This window comes from Salvia miltiorrhiza, chromosome 1 (genome assembly GCF_028751815.1).
Source record: "Salvia miltiorrhiza cultivar Shanhuang (shh) chromosome 1, IMPLAD_Smil_shh, whole genome shotgun sequence".
In the NCBI taxonomy this organism is placed as follows: Eukaryota; Viridiplantae; Streptophyta; class Magnoliopsida; order Lamiales; family Lamiaceae; genus Salvia; species Salvia miltiorrhiza.
In genome coordinates this window covers 75,595,696-75,620,063 of record NC_080387.1, presented here as the reverse complement: position 1 = coordinate 75,620,063, position 24,368 = coordinate 75,595,696, and the positions used below count along the sequence as shown (strand labels likewise).

Below are 24,368 nucleotides of genomic sequence, written 5' to 3'. Positions count from 1 at the left end.
CATGTAATTAATCAAAATTTACAAATCAAATGGATTCCTAATTTCTACATGGAGCTGATGATTCCTAAATTAATTGCAAACTACTTAGAAAGAAAAAAATATTATAAACTGTAAACAACCTAGAAAAGTACGATTAAATTAATAAATTGAATTGGTATTTTGAATAGTCAGTTGATTCCACAACATCATAATTTCAAAATATTTGGGTGGGCCGGTGGGGGCCTAATATTTTAATCAGAGCTGAATATTTTAATGGGTGATTCTATTCATAGCCCCAATTTTATTTTTTGTAGCCTCTGATATAATAAAATATTAAAAATATTAATAAAAATACTATTTCACCCTTGCAGACTCTAATTAAAAAGTTAGTAAAAATTATAACATTATCACGTAGCCATAAAAATTTGAAAAGAAAATATGATGGGATTTAATCATTCAGTTTTCTCTTTTCTAACAAATTGGGGTTTATTTATTCAATGTGTGAAAGAATCAATTCAAGTGGAAATGTAGTATAAATTTCAGTAAGTTATGAACTATCATCACCTTGGGGCTATGAACTGGAGACTAAATAAGCTTAAAACTTTCATACTTCCTCCATTTCAATAATATCGTCCCAAATTTTATTTTTAAGTATCCCATTTATAATGTCATAACCTAAAAAAGAAAATAATTTACTTTATTCACTCTTTCTATCTCTTTTCTCATTTACTTTATATTTCTCTTATTTTTTTACTACTATATCTATCTCTCTCCTCATTTACCTTATGTCTCTCTTACTTTATCTATATTTTTTTAATTTCTGTGCCCCATTTTTTTAGGACATTATTATTAGGAGTATTAAAAAAGAAAAGAAATTGTTCATAACTAAATTTATTTCATGTATACGCTTACATATATATTCATATTTCACATAATTAAATATTCTCTAATAATGTAATAGAATATCAAGGAATTGAAGATATATATAGGGAAAGGTTTTATTGAGAAATTAAATATTTTTGTTCAAATATTCCACAGATATATAGAGAAAGGTTTTACATTGTACTTCCTTCGTCCGCCAAAAGTATTCCACTTTGGCCGGGCACGGAGTTTAATAAAATGTGTGATGATGTTGATGTAGTGGAGAAATGGTCATACCACTTTATGAGATGTGTGGTTGAGATTGAATTTGGGGTGGGTTTTTTGTAAATAAAGAGTGTTTGTAAGGATAAAATATAAAGGTGGATGGTGGGACCATGGCTTAAAAAAGAAAGTGGAATACTTTTTGCGGACGCCAAATATAGTAATTGTGGAATACTTTTGGCGGACGGAGGGAGTATTTTATTTGCCACATGAACTTAAGATTTGCATTGTATTTTATATTTTACCTACATTACATTCTCTCATCTTTTTTTAAAAAATTTCAACTCTTTTTTCACTCAAATAAAGAAAAAAAAAATTCAACTCGTTTTTAAAAATTTGCATAGTATGCCATGCTAGTAGACTTGAGCAGTTGACTTGAAAGACCAATTCAACCATATTCAGTAGCTAACATTAACAAGATCCAAGCTGTGAGCTCATAAGTTCACTCAATAACTAATCTAGCCTACTCAATTTGTTTTCACACTTTACACAAACGATTTAAATTATTAAAGTGTTTTCCTTTAAATATTTAAATTTTAATTAATTAAATAGTATTATCGGAAAAGTAGAATCTTATAGAAAAAACTATACAAAATGAACTTGAAGCCCACCAAACTCAACCAAATCGAACCCACTAGCATGGGCCCAGCCAAGGCCCACTATACAGGTTATCCTGACCCGAGCTGGGCCTAAATATTTAAAAAACCTGACCCATCAAAATAAATAAATATACTTTCTAGAATATGTATTTTTTTTTTCAAAATGATTAATATTTGAATTTAAATCTAAATTTAGAATCATCATTTAAACTTGAAGAGAAATTAATAGGGATTATGATAAAAAAAAATACACGAACTTTGGAAAATGTAGACCAATTTGGGAAAATGTAGACCAATTTGTAGGTTGTAGGAAGATAGGCTCAACTTCTTTAGTTGGGATAATGTAGACCAATTTGAACTATTTAAAGTGAAATTGATACTTGATTCACATTTTATTAAAATGCGTGTTATCCACAATGTGATAATTTTTTTATGGATGGAGGGAGTATTTATTCACGTTTGAATTCAAGTCCTTCTTCAGCTCAAGTAACAATGTTTTGTGTAGGCAAATGATTATTGAAATTAAAGAGATGAGAAGAAGGTGTTGAAGCAAAGAAATTGGCATTTTGGAGATGAGAAATTGAGCTGAGATGTCGAAGAAATTAGGTGGGGTGGATATATTTTGTCCATTGCAATTGGGAAGACTATCATATCTCAAGTCTTTCTACTTTACTTGACTTTGAATCATATTTTGTCCAGTCAACCCCCCAAAAATGGAATTATGTAAGATTTGATATATATATTTGCAATGACAAAGTATGACCAATACGATCCTGTCCAATTTTATTTTTATCTAAGCAAATTTTGAGCTTTTTTTCTTCTTCTTCTGAGGACGAAGATTCAGCTTGCATGTGCTGGTAAGCAGGGACGGACCTAGAAATTTAATAATGACTGGGCGAGATTTCACCGGATGATTCTAATAAAGTTTTAATAAAGAAAACGAGTTGAATCTTGAAATAATTATTTGAAATTACACAATTATGACTGGGCCAGATTAACATATATAAATATTTTTATTTTTATTTTAAATCATACGTATATAGGTAACAAAAAATAAAAAAAATTGACCAGGCGACCGCTGGGAGTGCCTGGCCTTTAGATCCGTCCCTGACTACAAGTCATTTTAAAACCAAACTGTTATGCAGAAACTAAAAAAACAGCAATAAATTACATAGTCTTACACATCTTGTGAATTGATAACTTACACAAAAACACACACTAACATAGGCCATATAGCAATACCAACACTATTGTCTCCTTACTCGATTCCTCACTACTCTTCTTGCGCGTCTTCTTTTCTTATCTCGGGCATCACATATATCTTCAAACACCTCTTCCACTTTACCCAAATACTTCTCTCTGAAGCTTCGGCTGAACAAATGTAACCACGCAATGCTTCCTAATCCCACAACATAACCAAGCGCAGAAGATACATACTCCCACTCGATCTCGCTCTTCTCTTCCTCATTTTCATCTTCTTGTGGTGAGAAATGATCACTGCAGCTTATGTTGAGATTGAAACCACACAACTCCGGATTTCCTTTGAAGGAATCAGCTGAAAATGTTTGAAACTGACGGCCATTTGGGATCTCTCCAACCAGCTTATTGTAGGACACATTCAAGAATGAAAGGAATGTGAGGCCTGCAAGCTCCACCGGGATCAACCCCGTCAGTCGGTTTCCAGAGAGATCGAGAGATTCGAGGTTCCTCAATTCACCAAATGAGTTTGGGATGCTTCCTTTGAGGGAATTGTGGGAGAGGTTGAGCTGATGAAGTGAGGTTAGATCACCGATTGCATTTGGTATCTCTCCTCCAAAATTATTGCAAGAGAAATCAATGGTACTAAACTCTGACCAAATTGTGTGAAACTCTGAATTTATCCCTTTCATGGTTAATGTGACGCTTAATGGAATCCACAAGGAAACACCGTACCTCAATTGTTCATCACTCTGTAGAATCATTGTCTTCCAACTAGAAAAGTTTATTGATTCCAGATTTCCACTGAAATGATTGGAAGATATATCAAGAATTTGGAGATGTGGCCAGCTCATGTTGTGACATCTTACTTCCCCATAGAATCTGTTAGAGTGCAAAACAAGAACGTGCAACCACTTGGATGATAGCATGCACGGGAAACTGTCATTGATGTTGTTGTTCCCAACATTCATGAACTGCAACCACTTGCAACTTTTGAGGGATTTTGGGATTTTCCCTTCTAAAGTATTATTGTTGAGATCCAAATATCCAAGTTGACAATCCATGGGAAAATTATCTGGAATGCTACCGCTGATGTTGTTTCTCCCCAAATTGATCACTCCAATGTTTCGCTCAAGTAGGCAAGGGGGTATGCCGCCACTTAATTCATTGGCAGACAAGTCAAGAAAATAGAGTTGTGTGGCACTGCAAAGGGAGGTTGGAATGGATCCATTTAAACTGTTATTACCAAGAGACAAGTACATGAGTTGAGACGCAGGTGGAATGGGCAGGTGCAACTCACCCTTGAGCTGGTTAGAGTGCAAGTATAGCTCTTCAAGAGAAGCAGGGATATGGTAAGGCTTTTGCAGATGTGTTAGAAGATTATAAGAGAGGTTCAAATACTGAAGCTGTGTTCCCCAAATCCAACTAGGTATCTCCCCACCAATCCGATTGTGTGAGAGGTTCACTTCTTCCATATCCAAATATTTGATGAAATTAGGAAAATGGGACAAGTTACAAGAAGCTAGTCCTAACACTTTTAGTTGGAAACTTCCATATGAAGTTGAATTAACGTTGCCAACATCTACAGACAATCTATTGTGAGATAGACTAAGTCGTGTAAGATTGGCAAGGTTTTGACATTTATCTAGTTGCAAAGTGCCATTAAACCGATTGTAGTGAAGATCAAGTCTCAACAATGAAGGGAGAGCAAAGAGAGAGTGGGGAATATTGCCAGAGAATGAATTTCTCCACAAATCTAAATAAACAAGATTGGAAAGACCTTCAAACAGCGTAGAAGAAAGTGAGCCTGTGAAGAAGTTATATGACAAATCGAGATCAATCAGGTTGGTTAGGTTAGCAAAGGTGGATGGAATCGAACCCTTCAAACTGCAACCAGAAAGAGACAAAGTGGTCAAAGTTGGAAAATTGGCGAACGAGTCTGGAAGTTCTGTTCCAAGATCGTTCAAATCTAGTCGAATGATGGAAAGGGAATGGAGTTGCCAAAAGGACTTAGCTAAAGGCCCAGATAAACCACAACCACTCAAGCTCAACGCAGTGAGGTTGGGTAAATATGATGATATAATGTGGCTCCATTTTTTCCTCTCATGAGAGGAAGTAACATTCACACCATCAAGATAGAGCTCTCGAAGGCCTGTAAGATTTTGGACAAGCATCTCCAAATTTGGGTACTCAAGACTTAGAGGGTCCCGATACGCATTATTGGAGACATCGAGACAAACCAATCTCCTCAAGAAGGAAAGTTGGAGTGGAACCTGGCCACTAAACTCAGTATTTGACAAATTCAAGTGTGTCAAATAAGTCAGATTGTGAATACCTTTAGGAATGAGAGTGTTGTTGAAATCATTGTAGGCTAGATTTAGCTTCTGCAAATTCATAAGTCTGAACAGACTCGATGAATCCGCGATTCCACCCGAATAAATGGACTCACTATCGAGCTGCAAACTAACGACGTAGCCAGCAGCATCACATTCCACACCGTTCCAATTGCAGCACTCATCACTTTCATTCCATCGCACCAATTTTGTTGAAAGAGAAGAATCGAAGCTCAGCTCATCCTTGATTTGAAGCAACAAGATTTTCTGATGGTGAAGACAATGGGTGTAAGAATGAGTGAAGATGAAGGAGGAAATTAGTGTAGAAATGATGAAGAACAACTTTGGAAGCATAGTGAAGAGGCTATTAATTAATTGATGATTGTATTGTGTTTTCAACAAACTTGCAGGTATGAGATATGTGCCTTTAGAAAGGCTATTGCAGTGTAGTGGGAGCTCTTATTTCACTTATAATAATGATTTTATGAACGCCACGTCATGACGAGCTACCAACTAGTTAAATGGACAAAATTTTGATTTATTTAATTTATTTTTTTAAATAAAAAGAAATTTAATTACATTTGTAGCTATTTGTTTCTTCTTGTAATTTCTTATTTATCTAAAAAAGATATATTAAAAATAAAAAATTTAAAAAATGTCTACAATGTAAACGATACAATAAAATAACTAAATTCTTTTTATTTAAGAAATAAATTAAATATTAAAATTTTCCCTATTTAATTAGTTTGTAGTTGGGATGCATAGATTTATTGAACACCTGAAGCATCTACTAATTAATTCGGGTTATGGTCAAAAGTTACATGAATTTTGGTGAAAATTACAATTTTCACTTGAACTTTAATTAAATAAAAAAATACATTAATTTATATTTTAGTTGTAATTTTTACTTGAGTTTGATTTTCGGCGAAATTAAAGCTTAATTCTCGTATTTTTTTGGCTATAAATCAAACTCAGGTAAAAATTGCAACTAATATATAAATTCATTTTTTTTTGTACTTAATTGAAAATGGCAACTAATATATATGGAGAAGAAGACTAAATGGTTGACTTAAGATAGGACTTTGAACTTTGAAAGACCTCAGTCAACTTTGGTAGCCCACGTTAAAGCCACATATCCCTTCTATCATTTTCTTCAAATTCCAATCATGTAGGCCTATTTGTGGAATTTACAAAATATAGATTTATATTAATTTCAAACATTTGGAAAATAGTATATTGAATGTTTATTTACTTTGCATGATTTTGAATATTTTTATTCTCTATATTATGATTTCTGTAATCTCACTCTTTTATGGTTGTTTTTTTATGGGTGTTTAATTTTTTTTAAATATCATTGCATGCATCATTATTTTCTTGTATAATTGCATAAATATTATAAACTAATTATATGCTTTACATCAATCAAAATTAAACTAAACAACAACAAAATATGTTATATAACCAACTTAAAGTTAAATAACTATAAGATTGAATATTTACGCATAACTCTTTGTTCCCTTCAAAGAAATCTATGGAAAATCTTAGGAATTGACGGCCATTTGGGATAGTTCCGAGCAGCTCATTGTAGGACAGATTGAAGAATGTAACGAATGTGAATGTGATGTGTTCTTTGCAAAAGTGTGTTGTGTTACTTTGATAATAAATTTGAAATGAGATTAGATGTTTAGTTGACGCGTGCTGCAAGGGTTGAAGTTTTTCCACAATCATTGTGGAATATAAATCAAGTAGGCCAATGCGATCAAACATTTTCTAGCTTGGTACCAAACTTTGTCACTTTGGAAAAAATAAACCAAGTTTGATTGCCTTTTCATTCTTGAGATATGTGTGTCAGCAGTTGGAGCCTTTAGCCCTATTCTCATGTCTATCGGTCTCCGCCATTATTTATTCGGATAATATGGTATCAGAGCAGACCTAAATTCGAAGACGCCTTTTGTTTGTTTACATTGTAGATGCCCAGATTCGCGTCCAGACCCGATCCAATTCGTCTCACTCATACACTCGACCTGATAGGAGAATTCGTGTCCAATAAATTATAACTAGCTAAAGTTTTACTTAATATTCGTTTTGACGATATGCTTAGCTGTTACTGTTATTTCTATTCAATCAAGGCAAAAAGTAACACATTATTTTGTGACATGGTTATTAGTTAAGGTCTTGGTCTTTAAAAATATTATCATGGTCCCTTCTTCATCTATATACTCACAACTTATTAAAAACACTTTAATCACTTTAACACTCTATTCAACTCACAACACACTCAAACAATTTATTAAAAACTTGCCAAGCATAAACCTAAAAATTGGGACGAAGGGAGTATTAAATTTAATTTTTGAGCGATGCTATGGCTAACCATAAATTAGTCAAATAGAAAAAAAAAAAACTTGATTCAATTAATTTTTTTTAAATAAAAGAGGATTTTGCTAGCTATTTCACTATATTGTAGCTATTTTTTTTTATTTTTTCCACACTTTTTTTTATTTAAAAAAAATGGTTGCAATGTAGATAATAAAATAAAATAACTAATTTTTTTATTTTAAAAATAAAATAAATTAATTAATTTTATCCATTTTTGACTTATTTATAGCTAGTCATAATATGGTTGTATAGATTTATTGTTAGTTAGTTTATATTTATCTCTATTGTTAAATTTATTGCTCGAGCCAAAATTTCATCCCCTTAAAACTGACGTGTATTCTAGCAAGAAGTTGATTTTGTCAATTTTAAAAATATACTATATCTTAATTTTACTATCCACACGGCTATCGAAACGATGTTGTTTCACTATTAAATTTAAATTAGAAGATGTCCACACCAAATATTTGTCGAGGGTAAAATCATCATGGTGAATTAGATTTCTAATTTGTGAAGAAAAGCCACAGAGATTATTTAAAAGTCAAGTCAATGGTAGAATCTAAACTTTTTTTTTAATAAAATGACTGTCCCACTCGAAAATGATTTATTGTGTGAAACTCATTTTCATTTCAGTAGCAAATTCCACAACGTGGTCCTAAATTTTAGATTTTTTCCACCTTTTTTTCCAGATGGGATCCTCTGTCTCACAATATTATGTGTACCACGTATACCATTCTTCATTTCTTTGTTTTATAAATTATTTTTTATAAAAATAAAAATTATTATTATATTATAAACTCTAATTAGTATTTATCATTGAAAAATTAAAATTTTAAAAATTATATACCCTAACTTTGAATTAATGAACCCAAATAATCTATTATTAATTCAAATAAATATAAAAAAATTATTATAAACCCTAAATGGATGAGTGAACCCTTGTTAATTATCTTTATATTATATAAAAGCATAATAAATTAAAATTGAATAAAAAATAATTTATAAATATAAAAAAATGAAGAGTGGTACACGTGGTACACACTATATTTTGGGACAGAGGATCTCATTTGCTTTTTTTCTTGGAATAAGACTGCCATTAAAACATGCAGTATGACTAATTATTCCTGAATTGTCGCCGTTGAAGTCTTCTCTCTACCCAAATAATGTTGATTTAAGGTTTTTAAATGATTGAACAGGAAAACGAGGTTAATTTACGGAAAATAAATACTTATTGATAAATGCCTCTACAATATTTTGGTAAAAATTGTTACTCAAAATGAGTTGTTTTTAGGGAGTGACTCAAAATGACCAGGGGAGGATCCAAATTGCAATTTGCCAAAATCCAATGCAAATGCAATTATATGTAATTATTTTTAAATCTTGTTTTACAAAATTTGATTGACCTATTATATCCCTCATATATACTTAATTTAAGGTCAATTGTGTAATTTAATGTATTATACATGAAATATATCTAAACACATATTATGGTTTATCTTTTATATTTTAATAGTTATTTAAGTAATAGTATCCATTAGGACTCTCTCTATCTTTTATACCTGTTATGGTTTGCTCGAATCTTTGAAATTAAAATTAATAATGTAAATATGAAACCTATAAAATAAACATGATGACAAAATTAGGTGATGTTTATTTAATTAAAATTAATTTTTTATACTAAATTTTAAATGAGTTTTTTTTTATTAAAAATTATGAGTTCTATAACATTAAAATGATAAAATAAAATACTCCCCCGTCCCATATGAGTGTATCACATTTTTCATTTTCGTCCGTCCCATAAGAGTGTATTACTTCCATTTTTAGACATGATCCCACTTTCTCCTTTTAACCACAACCACTCATTTCTACATATAACCCCACAATCAATTCAACCACAACCACTAATTTCCACTCAATACATTAACTACAAGTTTTTCTTAAAACCCGCGTCATCCCATATGTGATACACTCTTATGGGACGGAGGAAGTATATAACTCATAAAAATTTATTCATTTAAATAATTTATTTTTATGTACAAACGCACGCCATCTCTGCTAGTACTATAAAACGGCTTTATTAAATTAGTACTCCCTCCGTCCACGAAAAAGAGTCCCATTTTCCCTCTTTTTTTTGTCCACAAAAAAAAGTCATGTTTCACTTTTTATACAATTATACCCTTTATAACTTTATGTATTTACTTCATTTGCCATTGAGGACCCACCTCAATAATTAAAAACTCTCCTCACTTTAAACTTAATTAAAGACAATTAACCATAAAATTCTCTCTCTTCTCTCTCATCAAACCTACGCCCTTCTTCCCCTTCCCCTTCCCCTCTTCCCCGGCGTGGTTCCTCCTCCGACGAGGCTCGGACCCGACCTACGCCTCTCTTCCCCTTCACCTCTCCGGCAGCAGCTAGGTCGTCGCCTCTGCCACCGTGCCTCGGCTCACCGCCCCCATCAACTCTTCAAACCCTATCTCACCGCCCCCAGACGCCGCGCCGCCTTCATCTACTGCCGGCGAAGGTGACAGCAGCGAGGACTGCGGCCGCCGCAGTTCCCGCTCCCCTGGCTTCATCTCTCTCTCTCACCACTCAGCCCTAAATCCCCAAAATTCAGAATCTACCCTAAATCCCCTAGCTTCATCTCTCTCTCTCTCACCGCTTCCCTGAGCGCCACGACCAGAAGGCCACCGCTGCAGAGCCCAATCACTTCTCCGTTACTGGTCGGACAGCCGCCGCCGAGCCCATCGTCTGAAAGCACCGCCTCACTCATCCCCTCGACCTCCACCTAGCGCCACCTCAACTCTTCGAGCTCATTCGGATCGAAACCCTTGAAGAGCTCCTGCAATGGCGGCGCGATTCCCTGCCTCCACTGCCTCTGAGTTCAGCGTCGTCGTCCCCTCCACCTCCACCATAGCGCCATCGACCACCCCCTCGAGTTTCGGATTCTCTCTGGGTTTGGGATCTGATTAATTTTGGGTTTGTGAGAAATTTTAATTTTTGTTTTGTTAATTTGATTTTAGAAATTTTGAATTTCGATCTTGCTTGGAATTTGATTGTGGAATCTTATTTAGTGAATTTAGTTCTTGAATTTGTTGATTTTGGTCTTGAATTTCGTTCTTGGATATCTGAATTTGGTTCTTGAATTTGTTGATTTTAATGAATTTGTTCTTGAATTTTGTTATGAAATTTGTTGATTTTTGTTGAATTGTGGTTCTTGAATTTTCGTTGAATTTGGTTCCGGAATTTTGGTTTTAAATTATGAATTGTCATCAAAAGTTAATTGAGAATTAGGGACTTTAAAAGTCATATTAACACTACCCCTATAAATTTATTTCTCTCTCCACTTACACCTACTTTAACAACTTTCTTAAAACCCGTGCCGAGTCCCAAATGGGACTCTTTTTCATGGACGGAGGGAGTATCTAATTTATAATGTAATTAATCAAATGAGTTGTATTGATTTTTATTTGTACTACTATTAGTCGGACCCGATCAAAGATTTTGGCTCCGTCACTGCTCTTGACTATATAATATAAAGCAAATAGTCGAAGAATTATTAGAATTTAATGAGCCATCATCTTCTTAAAAGACCTTTTATTACTCCAAACTAGTATATTGGATTTGGAGACAGGATCATTACCGAGTCGATGTAGAATAGAAAGAATAGTTTTAACACGCTCCTGCAAACTCTTACTCCCTCCGTCCATGAAAGAACTTCCTAGGAGGGAGTGGCACGGGTTTTAATAAAATGTTGTATAGTGTATTGAGAGTGGAGAAAAAGTTATAAAGTGTATTGGGAATTGTGAAAAAGTATTAATAATTTATTGTGTTGTTTTAATTAATGTTATTTGAGTGGTGAGAATTGTCTTAAAAGGGGAGTATTTTTTAAGTGGTGGGGTATTGTCCCAAAATAGGAAAAAGTAGGAAGTTCTTTCGTGGACGTCCCGAAATAGAAAAATAGGAAGTTCTTTCGTGGACGGAGGGAGTATTACATAAGGTGGAAGACAACGACTTTCAAATTCTAATCCAATAACGACTTTTATTACTAAGCAAACTCTTGCAAAAAAAATATTTCTTTTAGAAACTATCAAATTTAATTTTTCAGTGATGCTATGCAGCTACATTAAGATTAGCCATAAACTATTAAATAAGAAAAAAAATTGATTTTTTTCCAAAATAAACATAAATTTAGTTATTTTATTGTATTGTCTATATTAAATATAACAATTTCTTCATTTTAAAAATAAAATAATAATAAAATAATAATAAAAATAAAAATACTTGATTTTTCAGGCCGTGAATTGTTTTTTTTTTTAGGCTGCGTTTACTTTGATGGATAAATTTATCCATGGAAAAAGATGGATAACACAAATTTATGCCTTTAAATGTCTCATCCCTTTTCCAACATTTGACATAAAAGAGATGCATCACTATTTTTCTTTCCTTATTTTCACTTCAAGGATGGATAATATTGTCACACCAAAAATGGAGGGATAATATTATCCATCCTTGAAGTGAAAATAAGGAAGGAAAAATGATGAGGCATCTCTTTTGTGTCAATGTTGAAAAAGGAAGGAGACATTTAAAGATATAAATTTGTGTTATCCATCATTTTTCATGGATAAATTTATCCATCAAAGTAAACGCAACCTAAGTACTTAATTTTAGATTCTCAATTGATGAAGTTCTAATGTTCCAATAAAAACCTATGGTCCATTCTTATCCCAAGCTTGTTGCATTAATTACCAAATCAACTCATCCACTTCCTGGAACAAATGAAAGTTATACTAAAAAGCTCGCACTAATGCGTGTGTGTTGGTCAAACGGTAAAGGATTAATGTCCAAGGCCAAAGATCTTGGCCTGATTCGAATTTTCTGTACATGGTGCGACCTTTAAATTTCTTCATTTAGTACTGCTAGTCTATCAAATAAATAAAATAAAAAAACAAAAAAAACCTCGCACTAAATTAATTTAGGGTTATGGCCAAAAGACATACGAACTTTGGTAAAAATTGCTGCTTTTTCTTGAACTTTCAATTAAGCAAAAAAAAAAGTATGAATTTATATATTAGTTGCAATTTTCGCCTGAGTTTGACTTATAGCCAAAAAATATGATTGACAACTAAGTTCTAATTTCTCTGAAAGTCAAACTCTGGTAAAAATTGCAACTGAAATATACGTTCATATATTTTTTTCACAAGTTTAGTTGTTAATTACTCTTTAAATAACATAATTGACAACAAAACTTGTTACTGGTCCTGAATTTCCCTATTTAGGAGGCAAATTCCAATAATAAAATTTGTCCTGAATTTACTCTTGAATTCGCTAATTAATGACAAGAGCATAATTTAATTATTATTTTTTATTTATCTTACTTATCTTTAGGATTGAGTATAAAATGGTTTCGGAAAATTCTTATCGACCAAAATATTTCACTTATCAATATCTGAATAGAAAAATAAAAGAAAAAGAAAAGGAAAAGTTGTGCATCAGTGTATGTGGAAATTACAAATTAAATAGTGAAAGATGGTTTTGTCTGATTAGCAACTATAACCCCATTAACACTTTTAAGGTGGAGACCAATTCAAAATTCAAATGCTAGAATTTAGCCCAAGGATTGATTGGTGGAGCTTATAAGCTTTTTCCAAATAATTCATAGTTAGGACTTAGAAGAGTATCAAGTCAACGCAATGTAGCCCACGTTAAAGCCACATATCAGTTCTATCATTTTCTTCCAATCCCAATCATGCATGTAGGTCTACTGGAATTTATAAAATATAGATTTATCCTAATTTGAAAACATTAGGAAAATAACCACCAAATATATGTGAAGTCCAAAAACTTAAATTCATTAATTACTAAAATTTTCATTGGGTTTTGTTTTTTTTCTTCAATAAATTCCACAGGTTGGCTGTAGGCTTATGTCACAATCCGTATTTTAAAATTAACCTCACAAAATAGAGAAAGACTAAACCAATCACAAAGAGATTAATTATTGTGAAAAAACAAATTATTGTAATTTAAAAATCAATGTACGATAACGATTAAATTAATAAAAAAGAGTATATATTTTGCAAAAAATCGTTGCATGCACTAATTTCTTTCTCATCAAAGAATCAATAAATTGCCTACAAGTCTACATGGTTTATTAGAGATGGAACTTTTTAGTCCACGATTAGTTCATAAGTACAAAATGAGACAAACTAAATTATTACTCACTCCGTACCTAATTTCATAAGTACAAAATGAGACACCAATTATGAACTAAATTATTACTCACTCCGTACCTAAAAATTATGGACCAAGAGAGATGAAGTCTTCCATGTCAACCATTTAGTCTTTCCTTCTCCATCGGTTTAGAAAAAAACGAAGTCTTCCTCTCACCACATCCACAAGCATATCTATGGCAATTTCTTCTATTGCCCACTTTTTTTGTCTTTTCTCTATATTTACGATTACTAGTTACAAAAAATCGTTACGCGGATTGGCCTACTTGTGGAATATGTGGACAAACTATCAGCTACACTATGTAATCCTAATTAGGGATGTCAATGGGCGAATTTTACCCGGACCGGAACCATTAAAATTATTACAGTTCCAAATCCATAACCGACTCATGGCTTATTGGACCCGGACCGAACCGAACCATTAAATGACAAAATAAAATGGTCCGGGTAGGTTAATTACCCGTGGGCCTAATAATACCCATTACCCAAACCCAAAAAGGCCTACGAATCCAAAACAGCCATGGTGAAACCCTCACTCTCTCATTACCGTTGCCCTCAATTTGACAAAGAAGTGTGAACGGTGAACCCATACGGGTACGACTCGAAATTTAAAATAAAAAAATAAAAAATTACGGGTCGGATAGGACCCGAAACAAACGGGTCGAATTGGGTCTAGACCGGTTAGGTTCTAGGTCGGGTCTAGAATCGGAATCAAAATCAGAACCGTTACTTTATAGCTCAACGGGTAATGAACGATTCCAGATCAGTCCGGGTAAAATCCGCCAATTGACACCCCTAATCCTAATACAATAACGACTTTTATTACATAGCAAACTCTTGCAAATAACTGATTAATTTTTAGTAATTATTTATTTCATATTTTGAGTGATGCTATGAGATAAAACTACCTATGGTCCATTCAAGCTTATTGCATTAATTAACAAATCAACTCATCGACCTCCTAGAACAATTGAACAAATGAAAGTTGCTAAAAAGCTCGCACTAAATTAATTATATAGTACTCCCTCCGTCCCACCATTTTAGTCCCTTATTCCATTTTGAGATGTCCCAAAAAGATAGTCCACTTTTCTAATTAATACTATATAAAAGTATTGTTTTTACTAAATTAACCTTATTTAATGCTTCACTTAAATGTGAAAAGGGTGTGTGGAAATAATAAATAAGGGTATAAAAGATAAAAATATAAAAATTAAATGCATTTTCTTAATATGTGTGAAAACTGGAAGGGGACTAAAATAGTGGGACGGAGGGAGTAATAGATACTCCCTCCGTCCCACTAGACTTGGCACTTTTGAGTTGGCACGGAGATTAAGAATAAAGGGTTAAAAGTGTAAAGTAGGTAGGGTCCACTTATTTTATGTGAGTAGAGAAAGTAGGGACCACATACTATTTTAGGAAAGTGTCAATTCTAGTGGGACAAACAAAAAAGGCAAGTGTGCCAAGTCTAGTGGGACGGAAGGAGTACTTTATAAGTGCAATAGTCTTTCTAGTGGCTTATTTAAAGCCACTTGCACAAGTTTGTAGAAAACACAAATCACAATACTATCAATTAATAGCCTCTTCATCACAATGCTTCCAAAGTTGTTCTTCGTCATTTCTACACTAATTTCCTCCTTCATTTTCACTACTCATTCTTATAATACCCAATGTCTTCACCATCAGAAAATCTTGTTGCTTCAACTCAAGGATGAGTTGAGTTTCGAATCTCCTCTTTCAACAAAATTGGTGCGATGGAATGAAACGGATGAGTGCTGCAAGTGGCCCGGTGTGGAATGTGATGCTGCTGGCTACGTCGTTAGTTTGCAGCTCGATCGTGAGTCCATTTCTGGTGGAATCGAGGATTCATCGAGTCTCTTCAAACTTGTGCATCTGCAGAAGCTAAATCTAGCCTACAATTATTTCTACACTCCCATTCCAAGAGGTATTCACAATCTCACCTATTTGACACACTTGAATTTGTCAGCTGTTGGATTTGCTGGGCAGGTTCCACCTGAAATTTCTTCCTTGAGGAGGTTGGTTAGTCTCGATATGTCCTATGATTCTACAAATTCTGTGAAACTGGAGATGCTTATCCAAAATTTAACAGGGCTTCGAGAGCTCTATCTTGATGGTGTCAATGTTACTTCCTCTCAAGAGAGGAGAAAATGGAGCCACATTATATCATCATATTTACCCAACCTCACCACCTTGAGCTGCCGTGAATGTGGTTTGTCTGGGCCTTTAGCTAAGTCCTTTGGGCAACTCCATTCCCTTTCCATCCTTCAACTAGATTTTAACCATCTTGGATCAGAACTTCCAGACTTGTTTGCCAATTTTCCAAGTTTGACCACCTTGACTCTTGCTAACTGCGGTTTGAAGGGTTCGATTCCATCCACCTTTGCTAACCTAACCAACCTGATTCGTCTCGATTTGTCAGGTAATTCATTCACAGGCTCACTTTCTTCTACTGAGTTTGAAGGTCTTTCCCATCTTGTTTATTTAGATTTGAGGAGTAATTCATTCTCTGGTAATATTCCCCACTCTCTCTTTGCTCTCCCTTCATTGTTGGAACTTTATCTTAGCTACAATCAATTTAGTGGCACTTTCCAACTGGACAACTTTCGAAGTCTTTCCAATCTTACACGACTTGGTCTATCTTACAATAGATTGTCGGTATATGTTGGCAACGTCAATTCAACTTCATATGGAAGTCTCCAACTAAAAGGGTTAGGACTAGGTTCATGTAACTTGTCCCATTTTCCTAATTTCATCAAAAATTTAGATATGGAAAAATTGGTACTCTCGGACAATCGGATTGGTGGGGAGATACCTAATTGGATTTGGGGAACACAGCTTCAGTATTTGAACCTCTCTTTCAATCTTCTAACACATCTGCAAAAGCCTTACCATATCCCTACTTCTCTTGAACGGCTATACTTGCATTCTAACCAGCTCAAGGGTGAGTTGCACCTGCCCATTCCACCTTCGTCTCAACTCTCGTCCATATCTCTTGCTAATAACAGTTTAAATGGATCCATTCCAACCTCCCTTTGCACTGCCACACAACTCTCTTTGCTTGACTTGTCTGGCAATATATTAAGTGGCGGCATACCCCCTTGCCTAATTGAGCTAAACATTGGAGTGATCAATTTGGGGCGAAACAACATCAACAGTAGCATTCCAGATAATTTTCCTCAGGATTGTCAACTTGGATATTTGGATCTTAACAATAATACTTTAGAAGGGAAGATCCCAAAGTCCCTTGAAAGATGTTTTGGGTTGCAGTTAATGAATGTTGGGAACAACAACATCAACGACACTTTCCCATGCATGCTATCATCCAAGTTGCGATTGCGTGGTCTTGTTTTGAGCTCCAACAAATTCCATGGAGAAGTCACATGTCAGACGAGTTGGCCAGAACTTCAAATTGTGGATATATCTTCAAATAATTTCAGTGGATCTCTGGAATCAATAAACTTCTCTAGTTGGAGTTCAATGGTGTCAGGTTATCGTGAACAATTCGACGAAGTCACTTACTTCGAATTGTTGAGCTCTGTCATAACATTAACCATTAAAGGGGTAACCCGTCAGCTTGATAAGATTTGGGCAGACTCTGGCATCATTGATTTCTCTTGCAATAATTTTGAAGGAGAGATACCAAATGCAATTGGTGATCTTACCTCACTTCATCAGCTCAACCTCTCCCACAATGCCCTCAATGGAAGCATCCCAAACTCATTTGGTAAGTTGAGGAATCTCGAATCACTCGACCTCTCTGGAAACCGACTCACCGGGCCAATACCGGTGGAGCTTGGAGGGCTCTCATTCCTTTCAGTCTTGAATCTCTCCTACAATAAGCTGGTCGGGATGATTCCAAATAGCCGTCAGTTTCAAACATTTTCAGCTGATTCCTTCAAAGGGAATCCGGGGTTGTGTGGTTTCAATCTCAACATAAGCTGCAGTCCTACTGATGGCAGCGATCATTTGTGGCCACAAGAAGATGAAAATGGGGAAGAGAAGAGGGAGATCGAGTGGGAATACGTATCTGCTGCGCTTGGATATGTTGTGGGCTTAGGAATCATTGTGTGGCTACTTTTGTTCTGCCGAAGCTTCAGAGGAAAATACTTTGGAAAAGTGGAAGAGGTGTTTGAAGATATATGCGATGCTAGAATCAGAAGAAGGAGAAGAAGAAGACATGCAAGAAGAGTAGCACTGAGGAATCAAGTGAGAAGACAATAGTGTTGGCATTAATTGCTATTTGGTTTCTTTAATTTTGCTTGTATGTGTTTTTGTCTAAAAAAACAGTTGAAGAAGATGTTTAGGACCGCGTGATTTATTCAAGTTTTTAGGTTTTTTGCATATCATTTTGATGATACAATTTTTATAATCACGTGTACACTTATGAGGTAATTGGTCTCCTACTATTTTATAGTTGCATTTTTTTTTGTCCTTTTCACAAGACCTTGCAAATTTCAACCTTGATGATGATTTTTGCACATATAAAATTTATTTATGAAGAAAATATTGAGAATTTAGGGTTTCAAGTAGCTGTCTGATTCCAATGTATAAACAAAAAACAATGGGTTAAATAAGAGATTTTCACAACATTATTGCTTCACATTTGAATCATCAAACTCTTGATCACAATGTTAACCAAGTTTTTTCTTCATTTCTATAGTACTCTCCTCTTTAATTTTGACTCATTCCTATAGCCAGTGTCTTCACCATCAGAAACGAAACTGGTGCAGTGGAATGAAAATGAGAACTATTACTAAACGACCATTCACTTTTAACAACAATAGAAGATGAAACATATACAATACAATACAAATAAAAAGAAAATCAAAACTAAACGCTTTGGAATTTGGAGAGGCATAAAGCTTTTTTGAAGTAGAAACACAATACAACAAAAAACCCAAAATTATGAATGAAAAAAATGTAGAGTTCACAAGAAGGCAAATGATGAGCACAAGAGAAAAGTCACCTAATGGTAGACATGCTCATGATATAACCGAATTTTGTTATTATAACTACTTGGTAAAATTATTTTTCAAATATTAAAATTTCATCAAAACTAACTAACCAAATAATTTGTTAAAATACGGCAAATTTCATCAAAACAACCTCAAATTCAAATTAAAGCAATTCCTATTAATAATCATATATAAGCATTACTTTTCTTTTTCTTTTTTTGAGGAAAGTGAGAGATTTTATTAAGCATACAAACATGGAAGCATGGAGATGACCCTCCACAAACGACGATAGTTCATAAGCATGTACTAAACACTTTAAAAGTAACAGTTCCTATTTGCGGTCAAGGTTTCTCATCTCTCATAGATAATCATAAGCAATTCCTATTGATAATCATAGATTATATTGGTATGCTTAATGATAACTCGTAGATATAATGCATTTAATGAACTTCGCAAGTCAACAATTCAATATTAAAATAAAGCTTCGCTCGCAGTCAAAATTTAATTCACAATAAAATGAAAATATATTGTAATAGTTTAAAATTTAGTGTATTTTATTTCAAATTTAAAAGTTTGTGAGTAAAAATTAATATTTTTTTTTCGTGAATTAATGTTTGATTGCGAGAGAAAATTTTATTTTCATATTGAACTCCAAAGTTTTAAATTTAGGGGGATTTTTAAATTGGGGAAAAATTAAAACTTGGTGTATTTTATTTCAAATTTCAAAGGTTGCGTGCAAGGCAATTTTCCCTTTCAAATATACCTGCTTTCTTTGAGTGCGTGTGATTGACAGGCTGTGAGCAGAGGAAGGCCTTCAATGGTGGCCGTCTGCGCATTGAGAATCAGCTTCTGATTATCCAAATAAGTTGCTGTCAAATTCTCTGCTTTGTTGGGGGCAAACCACCAGCCGCCGCATGCAGAGGGAGGAGTTGCGATGACACAATTATGACATCTGCGATTACTACTCTCAACAACTCCATTACTAAGAAATATGTTCAATCAATTATTCCACTGCAATCATAAACAAGAAGCTTAATCAGGAACACAAAAAAAAAAAAAAAAAATTCGTAGAAAGCAAGATAAAACATAAAGAGAAATTCTCTCAAGCAATTCGTCGAGCAAGTGATGTGCACAACTTATAAACTAATTTCTAGCCATCATGAAGAGTGAAGCTCACCAGCCAATACCGCCAAATTAAAAAAACGAAGATGAAACTTTCTACGATTCTTGCTTACCCTTTATATAGAGTTGGCTTTTGTCATGAATGGAATTTTTTTTGGCCGTCAATTGCTATGAGTAAACGAAAGGCAACAAATTATTGATTCCAACCACAAAATATAAGTATAAATCTGTTGCTATAACAAGAGCTTGTGAGAATGGAAATTTGCAGCCGTGAATTGAAGGTGTTCGCGTTCACTAAGGTAACGAATCTGCCGAAATCATGAAGATGATTTTCCTTACTTGGAAAAAAAAAATTATACATTGAGTAAAAAAAAAGTAAATATTAATTAAATGAATAAAACATATTTAGTTAAAAAAGGTAAATATTAATTATTGATGCTTAGGTAACCTATATCTATATGACTCTATCTAGTAATAAAAGGAGGAACGTCTTGCTATCGAAGGAGATTAACAAAATTAGTTTAAAAGTTTTTGTATTTAAACGTTGAAGCAGTTGAAGAGCGACCTGGTTTTACTCAAGGGTTTCCTCAAGCAGATGGCGGCGGAGACGAAGCAAAAGGAAGATCCGTTGATTTTAGTGGAGAGGCAGATGAGGGATGCGGTGTACATGGTGGAGGACACCATAGACACATGCTTGATCAATGCTATCGCCAAGGAGATGAAATCTATTAGAGAAGACAGAATCAAACCATTGCTTGATAAGTTTGCTACATTTGATTTCAAATCTCGAGGCGTCCAAGATTCATCAAAAGGGGTAAATACACATTCTCATACTATTAATTCTGAAACATGGCAAGTTTTACCCTATTATTTGGAACAGAACCGATCACCGACCCAGTGTGGGCAAGCATAACGTGATCGTTTGTTTGACAAAAAGTAATGTTAATTATTCATATGAATTTCCAACATGCTATGCCTCAATCGCAAGAAAATTTTATGCAGTATGATTATCTATACATTTAGGTCCCTCAATCGCAAGAAAATTTTATGCAGTGTGATTATCTATACATTTAGGTACCATGGTTAAAATGCGAATATATAGATGTTCTAAATGGTTAGATTATATACACAAGTCATGAACAGTATTCTCCATAAATCAGCAATTCCGTTGTTTGATGATTAAGGGCATGCTTGTCAATTCAAAAAAAAATGTTGTATATTTGGTGCTATATTTGATCTTTGTTTTTTCCAAATGAAGTATGTTTTACCATGAACCCTTTCTATTAAGTACATCATTGTGAATTTGTGATTGTGCAACATCGATCTACTTATATTCAATAACCACACATCAAGAAAACTTAAAACATCTATAAATTTTGCTTACGAGAGTTATAAATTATTTTCTATACATGCAAAAAATCTTATCACCTTGGATTCGGCTTGCATGATACAGCGTATCCCATGTTCGTTTCCATATTAAATTGGTGTTGGCGCCCAAGCTTAATTTTTGTAACATTCACACAGGATACACCAATCAGGCAAAACAAAGTAGTAGGATTTGACAAGGAGGAAGCTACCATTACTGGCTATCTCAAGGAAAAAACAGATAAGCTCGACGTTATCTCCATCATGGGCATGCCTGGACAGGGGAAGACTACATTGGCACGGAAGATTTATCAGAGCGATGAAATCGGTTATCATTTCCCCATTCGTATTTGGGTTAACATCTCTCAAGTGTTCGACACCAGGGATGTGTTCCTCCAAATTCTGAAAAAATTATTCCCCAGCCGAGACACATCCAGCCTCAACTTGAACGACTTGGCTCAAATAGTTCGCGCGTGTTTAAAGAAAGAGAAATTCTTGTTAGTCTTGGACGACGTGCGGAGTGTAGTTGCATGGAACCAGATCAAGGAGGCACTGCCAGTAGACAATGCGAAGGGCAAAGTCCTCATCACCACCCGAGAAACAGACGTAGCAGAGAAATCTCGGGTTTACAAACCTCCCCACAATCTCAAGTTCCTACAATATGAAGTGTTTGGTTTGGAAGACTGCCTGCCACAATTGAGCACCGTTCGATCCATAGCTGCAAGTGAATGGGAGACGATGTCGCAGCACATAAGAGAATTTATAGAGTTGAGCTACCAAAGGTTGCCAGATGACTTGAGAGAATGTTTTGTTTTCTTGGCCGTATTTCCAGAAGATTATGAGATTCCAGCTAAGATGTTGTGCGGGCTGTGGATTTCAGAAGGATTTGTACTTCCCAGAAATGGCAGAAGCTTGGAGGAAAGCGCTGAAGATAATATGAATGATCTCATTTGCAGGAACTTGTTAAAGGCCGAGAAAAGAAATCACATGGGCAAAGTTAAAACGTGCCGGGTTCATGATATGGTACGTGCATTCTGCATAAAGATATCCAAGGACGAGAATTTATGTCACGAGATTAAAACATCCAAGACAGGAACACTTGAAGCTCCAGTTTCTGAGATAAAAGACTCTCATCGTCTTTGTTTCCGCTCTGGTCTGTCTAAGTTCCTCGAGGAAAACCCATGTGGACCACACGTTCGTTCGTTTTTGTGTTTCTACGAGCAGCCTGTCAAGTTGGAGCCACAATACATATCAGTTATACCAGACGGCTTCAAAAAGCTTAGGATTCTGGAGTCCAGGTGCATCATATTCAACCATTTTCCAGCAAAGATTACCAAACTAATTCATCTCAGGTACCTCACCCTATATATTGAAACTCTGAAAATTATTCCGGAACCAATCACCCAGCTACGGAACCTACAATCCCTTGTAATTGAGACCAAGACTCGTTCTATTACAATGAAAGCAAATATGTGGAATATGGCGCGTTTGAGGTATCTCAAGACAAGAGCAGCCATTGTCCTAGACAGTAAATGGAGTGGTGATGCAGGGCAGAACCTTCATACGTTGAATAAGTTGTCACCCGAATCTTGCACCGAGGCCGTCTCCAAAAGGCTTAAAAATCTCAAGACCTTGGGGATTTCTGGCAAAGTGGCCACTGTTTTTGAAAATAAGTTCCTAGAAAATCTACTTCATCTAGAAAAGTTGAAGTTGGTGAATAGTACTTTAGCTTATGAACAGACATCTGAAGATGAGCTGCACAGTCTCCTTCCACAGAATCGTTTCCCGCCATATCTCAAGAGGCTGACATTAACTAATACATTCCTGGGTTGGCAGCAGATGTCCGCGTTGGCAATGATCAAAAGCCTCGAGGCCCTGAAGTTGAAAGACAACGCATTCGTTGGGCTGCTGTGGAATCTTGGTCTTGACAGCTTTCCTAGTCTCCAACTCTTGCTCATTTTCAACACGAATCTAGTTCTCTGGGAGGCCTCAACCGACTCCTTTCCTAAGCTCAGGATTCTCGTGGTTAAGAACTGTGAAAACCTCAAAGAAATTCCAGAGTGTTTGGGAACACATCTTGAGAAACTGGAAATAGAACGCGTTCGCTTCTCTGCAGTTCAGTCTGCCAAGAAAATCGAAGAAGCAAAGAAGGGAGAACCAAAAGGCGAATTTGAGGTGCCGTTCGATCTCATCGTGGGTCCTGCGTGTGATACCGAGTGATCGAGCTGGTAGCTACGCTTATGAGGCAAGTTTTATTTTTTGGTATCAGCAATTTTGATTCAATGCATGTGAAGTGTTTCAAGTTTTGCAGAAGATTTTAACATTATTTAGATTTCAACATTCTCTAACATTTTCGTCTTTATGCTTTGCGCTTCTGTGCTATGATGACTGAACAATCTAGTTTCACATCATTTGTTTGTGTGTTTCTTGCTTTCTTCAGTACAATTGAGTAGCTTTCGAGCAGAGTTCATCCTTTCCGAAATTTTCTAGTGTTGTTTTCTTTAGATTTCGGTGAAAGCTAGTGCCTAAACTACCATCTATAAAGCACCCTGAGGGGAAGTTGGAAGAATAATGGAAGTTGTTAAGAAATGCTATCATAATCTACACAAGGAATTAGACTATGATGGTGCGATCTCTTTGGTTGTAAATTTATTTTAGGATTACTGAAGTCTAAATACACAAATTTTGATTAATTTTAGTTTTTTTCACAAACTTTAAAAATTGTCAAAAAAAGACACAAATTTTAATTCATTTTATTTTTTCCCACGAAATATATTGTTATAAAAAATTATCTAAATAATTCTTTTATAATTAACTTGCTAGATGACAATTATTCATGAGTGACATGATTTTTTTTATTATTTTAAAATATATTTCGTAATTAAAACGACGTTGTGTTGAAGAAAATTTAAAATAAAAAGATTATTTGGATAATTTTTTATAATAATATATTTAGTAAGAAAAAAACAAAACGAGCCAAAATTTGTATATTTTTTGATAATTCTCAAAATTTGTGGAAAATTGTAGAATATATGGACAACGACTGCACTACAT

General features: G+C 34.6%; 3 protein-coding genes across 3 annotated transcripts; 2 read left to right on the top strand and 1 right to left on the bottom strand.

Annotated features, from left to right (window-relative positions):
* Window positions 1-2,865: 2,865 nt before the first annotated feature.
* LOC131006254 (receptor-like protein 7) lies at window positions 2,866-5,711 on the bottom strand. The gene has a single exon (XM_057933435.1). The coding sequence runs from the start codon at window positions 5,603-5,605 to the stop codon at window positions 2,969-2,971; it is 2,637 nt and encodes an 878-aa protein (XP_057789418.1). The 5' UTR covers window positions 5,606-5,711; the 3' UTR covers window positions 2,866-2,968.
* A 9,694-nt stretch (window positions 5,712-15,405) lies between these two features.
* LOC131013662 (receptor-like protein 19) lies at window positions 15,406-18,250 on the top strand. Its single transcript, XM_057941791.1, has one exon. The coding sequence runs from the start codon at window positions 15,445-15,447 to the stop codon at window positions 18,091-18,093; it is 2,649 nt and encodes an 882-aa protein (XP_057797774.1). The 5' UTR covers window positions 15,406-15,444; the 3' UTR covers window positions 18,094-18,250.
* A 2,249-nt stretch (window positions 18,251-20,499) lies between these two features.
* LOC131006257 (putative late blight resistance protein homolog R1A-4) lies at window positions 20,500-23,769 on the top strand. The gene is made up of 2 exons (XM_057933439.1): window positions 20,500-20,763; window positions 21,474-23,769. The coding sequence occupies exons 1-2, from the start codon at window positions 20,545-20,547 to the stop codon at window positions 23,532-23,534; spliced, it is 2,280 nt and encodes a 759-aa protein (XP_057789422.1). The 5' UTR covers window positions 20,500-20,544; the 3' UTR covers window positions 23,535-23,769.
* Window positions 23,770-24,368: the final 599 nt, after the last annotated feature.

Coding starts and splice junctions, on each gene's coding strand:
- LOC131013662 (XM_057941791.1), top strand. CDS start 15,445: ATGCTTCCAAAGTTGTTCTTCGTCATTTCTACACTAATTTCCTCCTTC.
- LOC131006257 (XM_057933439.1), top strand. CDS start 20,545: ATGGCGGCGGAGACGAAGCAAAAGGAAGATCCGTTGATTTTAGTGGAG. Junction 20,764..21,473: donor TCCAAGATTCATCAAAAGGG/GTAAATACACAT, acceptor ACATTCACACAG/GATACACCAATCAGGCAAAA.
- LOC131006254 (XM_057933435.1), bottom strand. CDS start 5,605: ATGCTTCCAAAGTTGTTCTTCATCATTTCTACACTAATTTCCTCCTTC.